Consider the following 20,651-nt stretch of genomic DNA (forward strand, 5'->3'; position numbering starts at 1 on the left):
CACTCCTACCACACACACACACTCCTAGCACACACACACACACTCTCCTACCACACACACCCTCCTACATCACACACACTTTCATGCCACACACACACACACTCTCATACCACACACACACACACACTCTCATACCACACACAAACACACTCTCATACCACACACACTCTCATACCACACACACACACTCTTATACCACACACACACACTCTCATACCACACACACTCTCATACCACACACACTCTCATACCACACACACACTCTCATACCACTTCCTTACTTTACTTTATGCCAGTTCCACTCCTCCATTGCTATCCCCTGAACCCTCTTAAGTCCAGCTGTTTGTAGATCACCTTCTTAAGAGCTGATTACAACAGTGCAACTCTTGGCAGGGCCCTCTGTAGTAGGAGAGTGTGTGTGTGTGTGTGTGGTAGGAGAATGTGTGTGTGTGTGTGGTAGGAGAGTGTGTGTGTTCCTTACACAAGACACAACTAAGATTTTAATCCACTCTCTCATTCTTTCCCGCCTTGATTACTGCAACTCCGTCCTCTCTGGTCTCCCCACCTGCCGCCTAGCTCCTTTACAATACATAATGAATGCTTCTGCCAGACTCATCTTCCTTACACGTCGCTCTTCATCTGCTGCTCCTCTCTGCAAATCCCTTCACTGGCTTCCTCTTGCCTCTAGGATCAAACACAAAATTCTCACTCTGACATACAAAGCCCTCAACTGCACTGCTCCCCCCTATATCTCAGACCTTGTCTCCAGATACTCTCCCTCCCGTCCCCTTCGCTCTGCTCATGACCTCCTCCTCTCCTCCTCTCTGGTTACCTCATCGCACTCCCGTTTACAGGACTTCTCCAGACTGGCTCCCATCTTGTGGAACTCTCTGCCTCGCCCCACAAGACTCTCCCCTAGTTTTGAAAGCTTCAAGCGCTCCCTAAAGACTCTACTGTTCAGGGATGCATACAACCTATGCTAACCTTACTTTATACCAGTTCCACTTCTCCATTACTATCCCCTGAACCCCCTTAAGTCCACCTTCTTAAGAGCTGATTACAACAGTGCAACTCTTGGCAGGGCCCTCTACCCATTTGATCCCTTTAATTGTTTTGTTGTACTACCCTCTGTTTACAGCACTGCGGAATCTGTTGGCGCTCTACAAATAACCGATAATAATTATAATAATACCACACACACTCACTCATACCACACACACACTCTCCTACCACACACACACACTCTCCTACCACACACACACACACTCTCCTACCACACACACACACACTCCTACCACACACACACACTCTCCTACCACACACACACACTCTCCTACCACACACTCTCCTACCACACACACACACTTCTACCACACACACACACACACACTTCTACCACACACACACACACACACTTCTACCACACACACACACCGCATTTTCATAAAACACACACTCACATACACAACACATTCTCATACAACACACACATATACTACACACTCTCCTACAACACACACACTCATACCACACACTCTCCTACAACACACACATACACCACACATTTTCATAACGGACACACACACACACCGCACATTCTCCTACAACACATACACCCACACACACATCTACCACACATTCTCATACAACACACACACACACTCTCCTACATCACACACGCACACATACACCACACATTCTCATACAACACACACATATACTACACACTCACCTACAACACACACACACATATATCACACACTCTCTCCTACAACACACACACATTCTTATACAACATACACATATACTGCACTCTCCTACACACACACACACACACATATACCACACACTCTCCTACAAAACACACATTCTTATACAACACACACATACACATATACCACACACTCTCCTACAACATACACACTCTCATACAACACACACATACACATATACCACACACTCTCCTACAACATACACACTCTCATACCACACACTCTCCTACAACACACACACTCACAAGTCACAACCCAGTAAACATAGTTTTGCAACCAAGTAATGGGTCCCGACCTGTGGTCTGAAGAACCTTGTTCTACAGCATATAGCATTCTTTATAATTGCACATTTATTAGTTTCTCGCATTTATTGGTCCTTGGTGAACAATATGGTATTGCTTTGTACTGTGGGTTTCAACTATGCTTGATTATTTATTACTTCACAAATCCTTAAAAAAAATAATTTAATACAGTGCTTATTACAAAAATCATTCTGCAGGGGATGCCATCTTATCGTTAGCTATCCTGAGTAATAGATAATTAGAACACTGTTTAACTGCAGCTTCCAACTTCCTATTGACGGAATGTGGATCTGGTACATGGTTTTTAATTACAGTGATGGTAAAGTCAGTTACTTTAGATTTCATTATTATTTAGTAGATTGGTATACTATATAAATAGATGCAAAGTTGTAAAAAACATGAATTATATTGAAATCGCAGTGTCGCTCTTGTCTTCTGCCATCAGCTAGTGTTCATGACCAGTTGCAGCTGAGATCTGACCTGATGAAAAAAGACCAGCGCAAGACCGCGCTTCCATGTAAAAAAAACAACAACAAGGTTTTACACGGAGGTGGCCGAGGATGGAAAACAGAATTTATGCTTACCTGATAAATTTCTTTCTCTTGTGATGTATCAAGTCCATGGATTCATCCATACTTGTGGGATATTCTCCTTCCCTACAGGAAGTGGCAAAGAGAGCACCCACAGCAGAGCTGTTTATATAGCTCCTCCCTTAGCTCTGCCCCCCCCAGTCATTCGACCGAAGGCTAGGAAGAAAAAGGAGAAACTATAGGGTGCAGAGGTGACTGAAGTTTTTCAAATAAAAATATACTACCTGTCTTAAACAGACAGGGCGGGCCGTGGACTGAAATTTATCAGGTAAGCATAAATTCTGTTTTCTCTTGTAAGATGTATTGAGTCCACGGATTCATCCATACTTGTGGGATACCAATACCAAAGCTTTAGGACACGGATGAAGGGAGGGACAAGACAGGTACCTTAAACGGAAGGCACCACTGCTTGTAGAACCTTTCTCCCAAAAATAGCCACCGAAGAAGCAAAAGTATCGAATTTGTAAAATTTGGAAAAAGTATGAATCGAAGACCAAGTCGCCGCCTTACAAATCTGTTCAACAGAAGCCTCATTTTTAAAAGCCCATGTGGAAGCCACTGCTCTAGTAGAATGAGCAGTAATTCTTTCAGGAGGCTGCTGTCCAGCAGTCTCATAAGCCAAACGGATGATGCTTTTCAGCCAAAAAGGAAAGAGAGGTAGCCGTAGCCTTTTGACCTCTCTGTTTACCGGAATAAACAACAAACAATGAAGATGTTTGACGGAAATCTTTGGTTGCTTGCAAGTAGAATTTTAAAGCACGAACCACATCAAGATTGTGCAACAGACGTTCCTTCCTTGAAGAAGGATTAGGACACAGTGAAGGAACAATAATTTCCTGATTGATATTCCTATTAGAAACAACCTTAGGAAGGAATCCAGGTTTGGTACGTAAAACCACCTTATCTGCATGGAAAACAAGATAAGGTGAGTCACACTGTAAAGCAGATAACTCAGAAACTCTTCGAGCCGAAGAGATAGCTACTAAAAACAGGACTTTCCAAGATAGAAGCTTAATATCTATGGAATGCATAGGTTCAAACGGAACCCCTTGAAGAACTTTAAGAACTAAGTTTAAGCTCCATGGTGGAGCAACAGGTTTGAATACAGGCTTGATTCTGACTAAAGCCTGACTAAACGCTTGAACGTCTGGAAAATCTGCCAGACGCTTGTGTAAAAGAATAGACAATGCAGAAATCTGTCCTTTTAAGGAACTAGCTGATAGTCCCTTCTCCAAACCTTCTTGGAGAAAGGACAATATTCTAGGAATCCTGATCTTACTCCATGAGTAACCCTTGGATTCACACCAATAAAAATATTTGCGCCAAATCTTATGATAGATCTTCCTGGTGACAGGCTTTCTAGCTTGAATCAGGGTATCAATGACCGACTCAGATGCAGAGAAATTAGATTTGGATGCGTGAATGGACCTTGGATTAGAAGGTCCTGCCTCAATGGCAGAGTCCATGGTGGAACCGATGACATGTCCACTAGGTCTGCATACCAAGTCCTGCGTGGCCATGCAGGTGCTATCAGAATCACCGAAGCTCTCTCCTGTTTGATTCTGGCAACCAGATGTGGGAGGAGAGGATACAGTGGAAATACATAGGCCAGATTGAAGGACCAGGGCACTGCTAGAGCATCTATCAGTACCGCCTGGGGATCCCGGGACCTGGACCAGTAACGAGGAAGATTGGCATTCTGACGGGACACCATCAGATCCAATTCTGGTGTGCCCCATAGCTGAGTCAGCTGGGCAAATACCTCCGGATGGAGTTCCCACTCCCCTGGATGAAAAGTCTGACGACTTAGGAAATCTGCCTCCCAGTTCTCTACCCCTGGGATATGGATTGCTGAGAGATGGCAAGAGTGATCCTCCGCCCATCGGATTATTTTGGTTACCTCCATCATCGCTAGAGAACTCCGTGTTCCTCCTTGATGATTGATATAAGCTACAGTCGTGATGTTGTCCGACTGAAATCTGATGAATTTGGCCGCAGCTAGCTGAGGCCACGCCTGAAGCGCATTGAAAATCGCTCTCAGTTCTAGAATGTTTATCGGGAGGAGAGTTTCTTCCCGAGACCATAAGCCCTGTGCTTTCAGGGAGTTCCAGACTGCACCCCAGCCTAGCAGGCTGGCATCTGTTGTTACAATGAGCCACTCTGGCCTGCGGAAACACATTCCCTGAGACAGGTGGTCCTGAGACAACCACCAGAGAAGTGAGTCTCTGGTCTCCTGATCCAGATGCAGTTGAGGAGATAAATCTGCATAATCTCCATTCCACTGTTTGAGCATGCATAGTTGCAGTGGTCTGAGGTGTAGGCGGGCAAAAGAAACTATGTTCATTGCCGCTACCATGAGACCGATTACCTCCATACACTAAGCCACTGATGGTCGAGGAATGGAATGAAGAGCTCGGCAAGTGGTTAAGAGTTTTGATTTTCTGACCTCCGTCAGAAATATTTTCATTTCTACCGAGTCTATCAGAGTCCCTAGGAAGGAAACTCTTGTGAGAGGGAAGAGAGAACTCTTTTTTTATGTTCACCTTCCACCCGTGAGATATCAGAAAAGCCAACACGATGTCCTTGTGAGACTTGGCTAGCTGGAAAGTCGACGCCTGAATTAAGATGTCGTCTAGATAAGGTGCCACTGCTATGCCCCGCGGTCTTAGAACCGCCAAATGGGACCCTAGCACCTTTGTGAAAATTCTGGGAGCCGTGGCCAACCCGAAGGGAAGGGCAACAAACTGGTAATGCCTGTCCAGAAAGGCAAATCTGAGGAATTGATGATGATCTCTGTGAATAGGGATGTGTAGATATGCATCCTTTAAGTCCACGGTAGTCATATATTGACCCTCCTGGATCAGAGGTAGAATAGTCCGAATAGTCTCCATCTTGAATGATGGTACTCTGAGGAACTTGTTTAGAATTTTGAGATCCAAGATTGGTCTGAAAGTTCCCTCTTTTTTGGGAACCACAAACAGGTTTGAGTAAAACCCTAGCCCTTGTTCCGCTTTTGGAACTGGGCGGATCACTCCCATGGTATGTAGGTCTTCTACACAGCATAAGAACGCCTCTCTCTTTGTCTGGTTTGCAGACAATAGAGAAGTGTGAAACCTCCCCCTTGGGGGAGAGTCTTTGAAGTCCAGAAGATATCCCTGGGACACAATTTCTAAAGCCCAGGAATTGTGGACATCTCTTGCCCAAGCCTGATCGAAGAGAGAGAGACTGCCCCCTACTAGATCCGGTCCCGGATCGGGGGCTACCCCTTCATGCTGTCTTAGAGGCAGCTGCAGGCTTCTTGGCCTGTTTGCCCTTGTTCCAAGCCTGGTTAGGTCTCCAGACTGACTTGGATTGGGCAAAATTCCCCTCTTGCTTTGCAGCAGGGGAAGCTGAAGCGGGACCACCCTTGAAATTCCGAAAGGAACGAAAATTATTTTGTTTGGTCCTCAATTTATTTGTTTTATCCTGAGGGAGAGCATGGCCTTTCCCTCCAGTGCTGTCTGAGATAATCTCTTTCAGTTCAGGCCCAAATAGGGTCTTTCCTTTGAAAGGGATGTTCAAAAGTTTAGATTTTGATGCTACATTAGCAGACCAGGACTTAAGTCATAACGCCCTGCGTGCTAAAATGGCAAAACCTGAATTCTTTGCCGCTAACTTAGCCAGTTGGAAAGCGGCATCTGTAATGAAAGAATTAGCCAACTTAAGAGCCTTAATTCTATCCATAATATCCTCTAATGGAGTCTCCATTGGAAGAGCCTCTTCTAGAGCCTTGAACCAGAAAGCAGCTGCAGTAGTTACAGGAACAATGCACGCAATAGGTTGGAGAAGAAAACCTTGATAAACAAAAATTTTCTTCAGGAGACCCTCTAATTTTTTATCCATAGGATCTTTGAAAGCACAACTGTCTTCGATAGGTATAGTTGTACGCTTAGATAGAGTAGAAATAGCTCCCTCCACCTTAGGAATCGTCTGCCACGAGTCCCGCATGGTGTCAGATATGGGAAACATTTTCTTAAAAACAGGAGGGGGAGCAAACGGAATACCTGGTTTATCCCACTCTTTAGTAACAATATTCACAATCCTCTTAGGGACTGGAAAAACATCAGTGTAAACAGGAACCTCTAAGTATTTGTCCATTTTACACAATTTCTCTGGAACCACTATGGGGTCACAATCATCTAGAGTCGCTAATACCTCCCTGAGCAATAAGCGGAGGTGTTCAAGCTTAAATTTAAAGGCCGTCATGTCAGAATCTGTCTGAGGGAGCGTCTTTCCTGAATCAGAAATTTCTCCCTCAGATAACAAATCCCTTACCCCTCCTTCAGAACATTGTGAGGGTATATCAGATACGGCTACTAAAGCGTCAGACTGCTCTGCTTTACTTAACCCAGAGCTGTCACGCTTTCCTTGTAAACCAGGCAGTTTAGAGAAAACCTCTGTGAAGGTTTTATTCATAACTGTGGCCATGTCTTGTAAAGTAAATGAATTTGACGTATTAGAGGTACTTGGCGTCACTTGTGCGGGCGTTACTGGTTGTGACACTTGGGGAGAGCTAGATGTCAAAAACTCATTTCCTTCTGTCTGAGAATCATCTATTGCTATATTTTTCATTGCTAAAATATGCTCTTTATAATTTATAGACATATCAGTGCAAGTGGGACACATTCTAAGAGGGGGTTCCACAATGGCTTCTAAACACATTAAACAAGGATGATTTTCCTTGGTGTCAGACATGTTAAACAGGCTAGTAATGAAACAAGCAAGCTTGGAAAACACTTTATTCAACGTAAATAATACTTAGAAAAAACGGTACTGTGCCTTTAAGAGAAAAAAAGATGCACAAACTCTGCAAAACAGTGTAAAAAAGCAGTAAACTCAACAAAATTTTTACAGTAGCATCATAAAGCCTTAGTAACTTTGCACAGCTATGCAAATAAACAATTAACCCCTTAATGTAAAAACCGGATTGACAAAACGTCAAAAAACGGTAAAAAACGTTCAGCACCTTGCCACAGCTCTGCTGTGGCGCCTACCTGCCCTTTATGAACGATTTGTGAGGGGAAAAACTTCTTTACAGCCCTCAAACACAGCAGGACCCTCTGGAGAAGCAGCTGGATGTCTCTAAGGAAAAGAAACTGCGCAACTGAGGCACGAAAATTGGCCACTCCCACCTCACTCAATGTCATCGGGCCTAAAAGAAACACAACAGAGTGTTTCCTAAACTAGCCGTGTGGGGCTTAAACAAGCCACAAAAACCCCTTAAAGTCCCTCAAAAAAACGTTATTGCAATAATAATAAAAACGTTTTTCCTTATCAGTGTCACCAGTAACTAATGAGCCCTTTATGCAAGCTGGGATTCTTACTAAGTCTCTGAATACAGCTTACCCTTCCCTCATGGGGATATTGCCAGCCTTTTCTAGAATTAACACAGTCTGTCTAGAAAAAATTAGACTGAACATACCTCAAAGCAGTTTAGCCTGTAAACTGTTCCCCCAACTGAAGTTTTCCTGTACTCTTCAGTCCTTGTGAGAACAGCAGTGGATTTTAGTTACAAAGTGCTAAAAACATCATCCTCCCTGCAGAAATCTTCATCTCTTTTCTGCCTGAGAGTAAATAGTACACACCGGTACCATTTAAAATAACAAACTTTTGCTTGAGAAAATAAAAACTAACATTTTTGTCACCACACTCACTTTACCCTTCCTAGCAGTTAAGCAGGCAAAGAGAATGACTGGGGGTGGAGCTAAGGGAGGAGCTATATAGACAGCTCTGCTGTGGGTGCTCTCTTTGCAATTTCCTGTTAGGAAGGAGAATATCCCACAAGTATGGATGAATCCGTGGACTCGATACATCTTACAAGAGAAATAAAAGTGAAGTATAACAGTAAGATTTAAGTATAAATCATGTTTTTTTACAACCTTGGCATATTCTAAGATTATATAAATATGCAATCTAATAAATAATGATAATAACGGACTTTACCATCACTTTAATGATGTGTCTTTAACATAAGTGTCTTTAACATTATCTTTGAAAAAATAAATAAATGTAATAATCTCAGATGATGTTACATTTTATTGAATTGGGCCTATATATATATATATATATATATATATATATATATATATATATATATATATATATATATATATATATATATATATATATATATATATTAATCCTAACACATTTTTTTCCGCCCATACTAAGTTGACCGTGTGCCCTGCAGTACACTCATACTAATTTCTGTATAAGGGTTACATTTTTGAATCCTAATTATTTCCAGTTAAGCTGCCAACATTAGCTCTTTCTATTACAAATCTCTCCTGTGTCTCTAGTTACGTCTAATTTTATGACTTTGAGCTTCATATAATGGAAGGAGAATAAGCACAATATAAGAACAGGAGAATAAGCACAATATAACTGCAGGAGAATAAGCACAATATAATAACTACAGGTGAATAAGCAAAATATAACTATAGGATAATAAGCCCAATATAATTGCAGGAGAATAAGCCCAATATAACTACAGGAGAATAAGCACAATATAACTACAGGAGAATAAGCACAATATAAGTACAGGAGAATAAGCACAATATAAGTACAGGAGAATAAGCACAATATAACTATAGGAGAATAAACATGATATAACTGCAGGAGAATAAGAACACTATAATAACTACAGGAGAATAAGCACAATATAACTGCATGAGAATAAGCACAATATAACTGCATGAGAATAAGCACAATATAACTACAGGAGAATAAGCACAATATAACTACAGGAGAATAAGCACAATATAATAACTACAGATGACTAAGCACAATATAACTACAGGATAATAAGCACAATATAACTGCAGGATAATAAGCACAATATAACTGCAGGAGAATAAGCACAATATAACTGCAGGAGAATAACAACAATATAACTACAGGAGAATAAGCACAATATAACTACAGGAGAATAAGCACAATATAAGTACAGGAGAATAAGCACAATATACGGTAACTATAGGAGAATAAACATGATATAACTGCAGGAGAATAAGAACACTATAATAACTACAGGAGAATAAGCACAATATAACTAAAGGATAATAAGCACAATATAACTGCATGAGAATAAGCACAATATAACTGCATGAGAATAAGCACAATATAACTACAGGATAATAAGCACAATATAACTGCAGGATAATAAGCACAATATAACTGCAGGATAATAAGCACAATATAACTGCAGGAGAATAAGCACAATATAACTGCAGGAGAATAACAACAATATAACTACAGGAGAATAAGCATAATATAACTACAGGATAATAAACACAATATAACTGCAGGAGAATAAGCACAATATAACTGCAGGAGAATAAGCACAATATAAATACAGGAGAATAAGCACAATATGCAGGAGAATAAGCACAATATAACTACAGGAGAATAAGCACAATATAACTGCAGGAGAATAAGCACAATATAACTGCAGGAGAATAAGCACAATATAACTGCAGGAGAATAAGCACAATATAACTGCAGGAGAATAAGCACAATATAACTACAGGAGAATAAGCATGATATAACTATTGGAGAATAAGCACTATATAACTACAGGAGAATAAGCACAATATAACTACAGGAGAATAAGCACAATATAACTACAGGAGAATAAGCACAATATAACTACAGGAGAATAAGCACAATATAACTACAGGAGAATAAGCACAATATAACTGCAGGAGATAAGCACAATATAACTACAGGAGAATAAGCACGATATAACTATTGGAGAATAAGCACAATATAACTACAGGAGAATAAGCACAATATAACTACAAGAGAATAAGCACAATATAACTACAGGAGAATAAGCATGATATAACTATTGGAGAATAAGCACAATATAACTACAGGAGAATAAGCACAATATAACTGCAGGAGATAAGCACAATATAACTACAGGAGAATAAGCACAATATAACTACAGGAGAATAAGCACAATATAACTACAGGATAATAAGCACAATATAACTACAGGATAATAAGCACAATATAACTGCAGGATAATAAGCACAATATAACTGCAGGAGAATAAGCACAGTATAACTACAGGAGAATAAGCATGATATAACTATTGGAGAATAAGCACAATATAACTACAGGAGAATAAGCACAATATAACTGCAGGAGATAAGCACAATATAACTACAGGAGAATAAGCACAATATAACTACAGGAGAATAAGCACAATATAACTACAGGAGAATAAGCACAATATAACTACAGGATAATAAGCACAATATAACTGCAGGATAATAAGCACAATATAACTGCAGGAGAATAAGCACAGTATAACTGCAGGAGATAAGCACAATATAACTACAGGAGAATAAGCATGATATAACTATTGGAGAATAAGCACTATATAACTACAGGAGAATAAGCACAATATAACTACAGGAGAATAAGCACAATATAACTACAGGAGAATAAGCATGATATAATTATTGGAGAATAAGCACAATATAACTGCAGGATAATAAGCACAATATAACTGCAGGATAATAAGCACAATATAACTACAGGAGAATAAGCACAATATAACTACAGGAGAATAAGCACAATATAACTACAGGAGAATAAGCACAATATAACTATTGGAGAATAAGCACAATATAACTACAGGAGAATAAGCACAATATAACTACAGGATAATAAGCACAATATAACTACAGGAGAATAAGCACAATATAACTACAGGAGAATAAGCACAATATAACTACAGGAGAATAAGCACAATATAACTACAGGAGAATAAGCACAATATAACTACAGGAGAATAAGCATGATATAACTATTGGAGAATACGCACAATATAACTGCAGGGTTGAAGGGCATCTTAATGCTATAGGATACAGACATTTTAGACAATTGGATGTACCATTAATTGCAAAGACAAGAAGAGATCTTGCAAGAAAAGGAATAGGCCTGTCTGACTCTAAGTATATATCTTGAAAAAACCCACTGGTTTGAATTATCAACACAAGGTGGTGGATTAATATAGGAGAGGAATGCTCTGTGTCAGGGAGTAAATGGAACCCCAGATACCCAATTGGGGGTTAGAATGAAGTTAAAATTGTCTCAGAAAACCATTCATACTGAAAAAATCTTTATTAGGAGACAAAAGATAAAGTCCAGCAGGACTCAGACAAACATTCACACATACACTGATTAAAAATAGCTCAAACTCGTGTCTTAATTTAGAAAAATTCAATATGTAGCGAGGGAAACAAAAATAATATTTTTGCAGTAATCTCTGCAAATAGAGTTCTTAAGGATATCTGATATGAGCAAATGCTGTAAGATTCCTTAGATTGTTAATAATGTGCAGATTAACTGTTGCACAGTAAATGGTGGACCCTTGGATGGTGTGTGCAGGAAATAATAGCTAGAATATGTATATATAACGTATTCAGTTTTAGCATTCAGGGTATCATAAAGTTCAGTGGTATGTGCACTAATAGTGAGCACAAGGTAGCACCCGATATCACAGAAATAGATTAAATGTATTGCGATATGACTGAGAGCTTAGGTTCAGCTATGTTGCTCAGAGAAAATACAGGTCTAAGCAATGTGGTATTTTGTGGCCCAGTATTCTCAATGGTTTGACCGGTGTGTGCGTGCTTACTAGTAAATACAATTGTATGTTTGATACATATTAGCACAACCGGAAAAGTAAACCGATACCTAATATCTCTCAGTGTCAAGAAATTATATGCTAGGCTGCACTGTTGTTAATGTAGCTTAGGTTAATACCGGGGTATCATTCCATTACTGTATATACGAAGGTATTCAAGATGATATACAATAAATATTATAACATATATGTCAGTACCGTTGATATTTTTGTTAACCAATTGCTATAATTATGATATTGAGGTAAACCTAGCGCTAATATCAGGTTGCCACCTGAGTTGCCAAACACATATAGGTTAAGGTATTATGAGTTGTCAGTTATTCAAATTAACAAAGTGAAAAACTCGCATAACCCCTGGCTAAAGTAAGCCTCTTCTATAGCGGAGGCTATCATTAATATTACTTCTGGACAAATCAAGATTGTTATAGAAAATTATTTTCGAATCCCCAAACAGAGTATATGAATTTGTATAACAAATTGATCACAAAAACGTGGAAAGATGGAATCATTACAAAAACTGAAAAAGAATTTCTAATACAGAAAAATCCCACTCTTGCAACCATATACTTCCTACCAAAAGTTCACAAAAATCTGACCAAACCTCCCAGTAGACCAATTGTATCCGGTAATAATAATCTAACAGAGTCTGCAAGCAAGTATGTAGATCAGAGGTTGAGGGAATACTTAACAACGCTACCATCATACGTCCGAGATACAATGGAAGTATTACAGATTTTACAAAATCTCTATCTGGGAAAAGATACCTGGCTCATCACAGCAGATGTGGAATCTTTATACACCAGTATCAGACATGAAGATGGTATACAAGCAGTGAGGTACTTTCTATCCACAAATTCACTTGATAATGAAGAACATAATGAATTTGTTATTTCTCTTCTGCAATTTGTCCTAACCCATAATATTTTCACCTTTAAAGACAGTTTTTTCCTTCAAACACAAGGCACAGCGATGGGCACCTCATGCGCCCCTACGTATGCCAATCTATTTCTAGGTTTTTGGGAACAAAAAGTAGTCTTCACAGATATCATGGAAAAATTTACCAACCACGTAGTACTCTGGCTTAGGTACATTGATGATGTGCTCTTCTTGTGGGAAGGCACACGTGAAATGTTAGATGAATTCTTATCAATACTCAATGTTAACAATCTTAACATCAAACTAACCTACCAAGCAGAACTACATGAGATTAACTTTCTGGATCTCACAATAACCAAAAATCTAGATGGTACAGTGCAAACTAAGATCTTTAGAAAGGAAACGTCAACAAATTCATTACTGCATGAATCGAGTGCTCACCCTAACAGTACATTAAAAGCAATACCTTACGGGGAATTCCTTCGACTTAGACGTAATTGTTCAGATACCATAATCTTTGAAAATGAGAGTAAGGACTTAATAACAAGATTAGTCCAAAGGGGATACAGTAAGAGGTCTGTTAAAAAGGCTAAATTTAAAGCCCTAAAAACAGAAAGATCTGAACTACTCCATCCAAAAAAGAAAGACACCTCCAAAATGATTCCTAGGCTAATTACCACTTATAATCCACAAATGCAGCATGTAATTAAAATATTCAATGATAATTGGTTCATCCTAGAGAATGACCCGGATCTCCAAGATATAATAGGAGATAGAGTCAAAATTGGATACAAGAGACCCAGAAATTTGAAGGACCAATTGGTCAAGAGTCACTACGTGCACAATCCAAGAAAAAGAGATACCGACCCAGGCATGTATCCTTGCTGTACTTGTACAGCATGTCCTTTTGTCAAAAAGATAAGAGATCAAAGATAAATATGGCACGGTCCATAAACTTTACCAACACTTTACATGTAGGACTTCTGGGGTAATCTATATTATCTTTTGCGAATGTGACAAAGCCTATGTAGGAATGACCACTAGAGAGGCACGAGTAAGAATACTGGAACATAAGAATAATATCAAAAATGCTGAAAATGACCTCCAGAATGGTAAAAAGATCACCAGTGTCGCTAAACATTTTCTAACTAAACATAGAAGCCAATACAATCAAATGAAATTTGCAGTATTACAGAAAATATCACTAGGCATAAGAGGTGGCAGTGTTGAGAATGCACTACTGAAGGCAGAGTGCAGATGGATACATTTGCTCAATACTGTACACCCAGCTGGATTAAACGAGTATAATAACTACAATGTTTTCCTGCAAACTTAATAAAGTTACTACTGATATGAGTTAATATATAGATCGATTACCCCTTTAAAACTGCCTCTAAATGTAACGTTATAATTAAGTGTTTGAATAACTTTAGAGAATTAAAATGGGCACATATATTAGCAAATATCACTGCTATCTTACTATCTTCATATATATGTCACTTATCACACAGATATTTCACAATTTGATCATCCTTATTTACAAGTATGTCTCCCCATTATCACTATGTCTGTTATTTATGTTAATCATCACGTTAGATAATCCAAGAGCACACTTTACATTTTTTTAATCGATCTCCTTTTATTTCCCTTTTTCACGTTTAAAAATTACATTGTACTTTAGTCAATGATATGATGTTGTTTCACACACGTATTTCAGCACATTCCTTTCACATATTATTATCTCTTTTATCACGTACAAGTATTAATTCAATTTTTCAAACATAATATGTCTATAATAATAAGACACCGTATTGCTTAACATGTTGTAAAATATACTGATAAGTACACATAGAAAGTGCAGTAGTGACAGTCTTTATACTCAAGCAGCTAAATTTAGTACTTCTTTCAGCTCGTTTGATAGCTTCTATATCACAGATCAAGTCTTTTGTCACACCAATTCTACCTGACAACAGATGATGCTCGCAAAGGTAATATGATTGGATCATTCATAGGTGTGTCTCATCTATACTGACCAATAGTATCCGACAATCTGATATTCTGTGAGCCAATCGATGATCCTGTCTGGGTCTTTTAAATGAATATAACATGACAAGTCCGGCCGGCGCGTACCCCTCTGAAGAAGCGTTATGTGAAACGCGCGTCAGGGGCATTGTTCACGAGGTCATAGTACCTCACTGCTTTTAGCCGCTCGCTCGCTAGTATATCTTCTAAAATTATAGAATACATGCGTGTGTGAAATTTGAGCAGATTAACAATAATACAGTCTCCGATATAGTAGAGACCTTTGTAGATGGTGATGTGAATGTTGGATTGTTATTAGCCAGAAGTAATATTAATGATAGCCTCCGCTATAGAAGAGGCTTACTTTAGCCAGGGGTTATGCGAGTTTTTCACTTTGTTAATTTGAATAACTGACAACTCATAATACCTTAACCTATATGTGTTTGGCAACTCAGGTGGCAACCTGATATTAGCGCTAGGTTTACCTCAATATCATAATTATAGCAATTGGTTAACAAAAATATCAACGGTACTGACATATATGTTATAATATTTATTGTATATCATCTTGAATACCTTCGTATATACAGTAATGGAATGATACCCCGGTATTAACCTAAGCTACATTAACAACAGTGCAGCCTAGCATATAATTTCTTGACACTGAGAGATATTAGGTATCTGTTTACTTTTCCGGTTGTGCTAATATGTATCAAACATACAATTGTATTTACTAGTAAGCACGCACACACCGGTCAAACCATTGAGAATACTGGGCCACAAAATACCACATTGCTTAGACCTGTATTTTCTCTGAGCAACATAGCTGAACCTAAGCTCTCAGTCATATCGCAATACATTTAATCTATTTCTGTGATATCGGGTGCTACCTTGTGCTCACTATTAGTGCACATACCACTGAACTTTATGATACCCTGAATGCTAAAACTGAATACGTTATATATACATATTCTAGCTATTATTTCCTGCACACACCATCCAAGGGTCCACCATTTACTGTGCAACAGTTAATCTGCACATTATTAACAATCTAAGGAATCTTACAGCATTTGCTCATATCAGATATCCTTAAGAACTTTATTTGCAGAGATTACTGCAAAAATATTATTTTTGTTTCCCTCACTACATATTGAATTTTTCTAAATTAAGACAGGAGTTTGAGCTATTTTTAATCAGTGTATGTGTGAATGTTTGTCTGAGTCCTGCTGGACTTTATCTTTTGTCTCCTAATAAAGATTTTTTCAGTATGAATGGTTTTCTGAGACAATTTTAACTTCATTCTAACCCCCAATTGGGTATCTGGGGTTCCATTTACTCCCTGACACAGAGCATTCCTCTCCTATATTAATCCACCACCTTGTGTTGATAATTCAAACCAGTGGGTTTTTTCAAGATATATACTTAGAGTCAGACAGGCCTATTCCTTTTCTTGCAAGATCTCTTCTTGTCTTTGCAATTAATGGTACATCCATATGTATCCTTCCTGCCTCTCTCTTAAATTACAGGGCTAATATATTTATAATTCTTTATTATTTTTTCCCTATAATTTTTTATCTACTCTTAACCCACTAGCCCTCAGCCCCCCGTTTTCTACTTAACTATTTTAGACAATTGGGTGCTTCCACCTTTATGGTAACAGTTTGGGGAAGGCCCTTTTCTGTTCCAGAATGTCTGTGCCCATATGCACAAAGGGAGGTTTGTCCACAAAGAGATGTTTTGACAAGTTGGGTATGGAGGAAATTAAGTGGGCTACACAAAGCCACTGAACACTTTTGGGATGAATTAGAAAGCTGATTGTGAAGCAAGACCTTCTCTTCCAACATCAGTGCCTAAACCTTGCAAATGCTCCTTTGGCTAAATGGGTAGAAATTCCCACAGACCCACTCCAAAATCTTCTGGAAAGCTTTCCAAGAAGAGACTCAAAGGGGAGCCCAACTCCATATTAATGCCCCTGGTTATGGAATGGGATATCCAGCAATCTCAAGGTGAGATGGTTGGGTGTCCACATACGTTTGGCCATATCACGTGAGTCGCCACCAGTCAGCAGGTAGCTCCCAGTAGTGTAGGATATATGACAAAGAATACCAAGAGAACAAAATACATTTGATAATAATAATAGTGAATTTAAAAGCGTCTTAACATTATGCGCTGTCTGAATCGTTCAAGTTTAATTTTTACTTCCCTATTCCTTTAAAGGTTTAATAATTCTTCAAATTATTATTATTTTAGTTTTGCAATAATTAGCAAATAGACAAATAGACTTTGATTAGTGTTATAAATGTTTATATTTCAAATACAGCCAGCAGCTTCGGCAGAGTATCACATATACAAGTAATATCATCTGCCTAGAACTATGACAATATACCTGTAGTTGCCTCATTTTGTGCAGTTGAAGCCGAAGTTCCGATATGTTGTGCCTCATACCGTGCAGGCTCATTTGCATGTCTGTGGCTCCAACTGATGGCGAGTGACTAATGACGGATGTAGATTCAACAATAGCTAATGAGTTCTTTCCACTGGACTGATTTACTGCAACAAAGCAAAAAGGTACAGATTTTAAAGGGATACTGCATCCAATAAAACAAAACAGTTCAATATATGAAATAGCTTTTCTTTTTATATTCTTAAAAATGCCCTCTATAAACCAGCGTTTTCTTCTTAGGCTTGCAGAGGTGCATCTGCCTCCTCCAACAGACCTTTGGGAATTGTACTTATCAGCCAAAAACTGTTATTAGGAACTGGTTTATTGCCGTCACTTTAAATTGAAACAGCTTGGACTTTTACATTTTTTAGGAAAGAATATTTTATACATTTTTAAATGCTGCTATTTAATAAGGGAAAAAATACGACAAAAAGAGTACTGTGTCCCTTTAAGAACTATATTAAAAATAACTATATACAAAAGTCATGTTGAGTGACACCTTCATGGTAACACCTAATGCCTGATCCTAATGAAAAGGCATAAAGTGAACATAAGACTGTGTTTATAAACAGTGAATCAGATTTAAATTATTTTAAGGGATATAAAACCCAACATTTTTCTTTCATGACTCAGATAGAGCATGCAACTTTAAACAACTTTCTAATTTACTTCTATTATCAGTTTTTCTTTGTTCTCTGTGTAAATTTAGTAGAAAAGCAAGTATATATGCTTAGGAACCAGCCCATTTCTGGAGCACTATATGTCAACAAGAGCACTAGAGGGCAGCTCTATTTCCTGTTTGCCTACCTAGGTTTATCTTCAACACAGAATATCATGGGAACAAAGCAAATTTGATAACAGAAATAAATTGGAAACTTTATTAAAATGGTATGCGGTGTCTAAATCACAAAAGAAAATTTGTGGGGGTTTTTTTGTGCAGCTATTATTATATCACATATATAGTTACAAACAACTTTTTACATCTTTATGAAAAGCCATCTTACACTGCAACTCTCTTGCATACAGCTGCCAACTTCTGGTGCCAAAATGGATGTCAAATGCCCTCAATTTATTAGTAATTGAATAATATTAGTGAGAATAAATCAGGCTTTGGGCCTTGCTCCCATAGCTGAGTGTATCATGTTATAGAACTCGTCAACCCATAAATTAGATCTTTAAATCATTTTTATGCTAAACCATAATGGAGACCCACTGACAAAATCCACCCAGTCAGGTACTGCACGTGACAGCTACAATTAGTACGGGTTTCATATCAGACCATTTGATTCATGCTGTCATGAATATATATACACAAGACAGCAAAGTATACATTAGTAGACACTAGCGAATGTAAACAAACACCTGTTACTTTTCAGAGGCCCTGAAAGAAATTATTTGGAGCGGGGAAGTAACTGGATACAAAAAATGTGTGCAGCATTAAATTGCTGTAGTGTTTCCTGGAATCCACCTTCATCTGCCAGAAACTCTACTAAATTAGATGCATTATTCAATTTTTAAGGACTGCTAAGAATTCTGTATTTTTACAAAAGCAGTTTGCCAGGCCATACAGAAAGTGAATGTCATTAAATATAATATTCTCTGTGGGATAACAGTATAAGCTGCGCATGTGTAGCAGGGAAAGTCCTGGCAATTCCCAGAGCAAATGTAAGGGTAAAGGAGAAATTAAAGGACCAACCACATCAGGATGAAAAGAAAAATACGTAATGTACTTGTGTGTAAATAACCTTCACTTAGCTTTATAAATACTACATGTATATAAACACACATATACAGTATATGTGCAATTTGTGATTTACCTGATTTGTTAATTACGCAGACACTTCTTTTTGTCTTCTACATCTGTCTTTGCTTCTTGCAGTTGTGTATTTAAGGGACATAAAACCAAAAATGTTTTCTTTTGTTTGTGACAAATTTTTAAAAAACTTTCCAATTTAATTGTAATATATCCTTTGTTTTGTTCTCTTGGTATCCTTTGTTGAAACGCATATCTAGGTAGTCTTAGGAGCTGCTGATTAGTGGCTGCACATATATGCCTCATGTAATTGGCTCACCCATGTGCATTGCTGTTTCTTCAACAAAGGATAACAAAAAATTAAGACAATTAGATAATATAACTAAATTGCAAGATTGTTGAAAATTGCATGCTCTACCTTAATCATGAATTAAAAAAAAAATAGGTTTCATGTCCCGTTTAGTTTTTGTGCTGCCCTAGGCCCTGGGAAATCTGCTGCCTCCCAACTAGAACATGGAGGAGTTATACACCCTTGTCAGACAACCAGGAGACACCAGGGTTGCAGGAGACACCAGGGTTGCCACCTGGCCATGTTTTCCTGGACACTTATGAGATATACATGCTGCAGGGTGTGTAGAGAGGAACATGAATAGTGCTGTTCCGTGTCACTATTTGTGTGCTGTCCACAGTTTGCATTCATATTCCTACCTGCACACCCGGCAGCATGTATAACTCTTAAGTGTCGAGAAAAACATGGCTAAGTGAGCAACCCTAGGGGACACTGATTTGCTTATTAACAAACAAAAGCAGACTATAAGAATTGTAATAGTCTTACAGAAAGCTGCGGGAGTAGTTAAAGACCTCATATCTTTAATTAGGACATTGTGCTACAGCCCTTAGCCGAGTGTTTTATGCAGATTTCTAGTAGAGGATTCTCAAGTATTTGGGGGACTATGTTCTTGTTAAAAGATTTTCAGTGACAAACATTGTATTAAATATTCTCTATATAGTTCTATATAATGTTCATATAATTGTATACAATGGAGCACTTGGTGGGGGTCACAGACATAATAAGAATAAATGAGGGATGTTGTGCACGTTTCAGCAGTATGCTGTGGATCTATCATAGTCAGCATTCACTGCTGTGGACAAACTTGGATAGAAAAGGTGTATTACATAGGTTCTCTAATTAG

The 20,651-nt window shown here is 38.4% G+C and overlaps 1 protein-coding gene across 12 annotated transcripts in view; it reads right to left on the reverse strand.

Moving 5' to 3' along the window:
• KIAA1217 (KIAA1217 ortholog) overlaps positions 1–20,651 on the reverse strand; it is an 894,654-nt gene that overhangs the window by 70,169 nt on the left and 803,834 nt on the right. For all 12 annotated transcript variants that reach the window (XM_053713944.1, XM_053713943.1, XM_053713945.1 and 9 more), the window contains one exon: positions 17,649–17,812. In XM_053713944.1, coding sequence (XP_053569919.1) covers positions 17,649–17,812 — 164 coding nt within the window. The remainder of the gene's footprint in view (positions 1–17,648; positions 17,813–20,651) is intronic.

The sequence above is a fragment of the Bombina bombina genome, chromosome 5, assembly GCF_027579735.1.
Source record: "Bombina bombina isolate aBomBom1 chromosome 5, aBomBom1.pri, whole genome shotgun sequence".
Taxonomy (NCBI): Eukaryota; Metazoa; Chordata; class Amphibia; order Anura; family Bombinatoridae; genus Bombina; species Bombina bombina.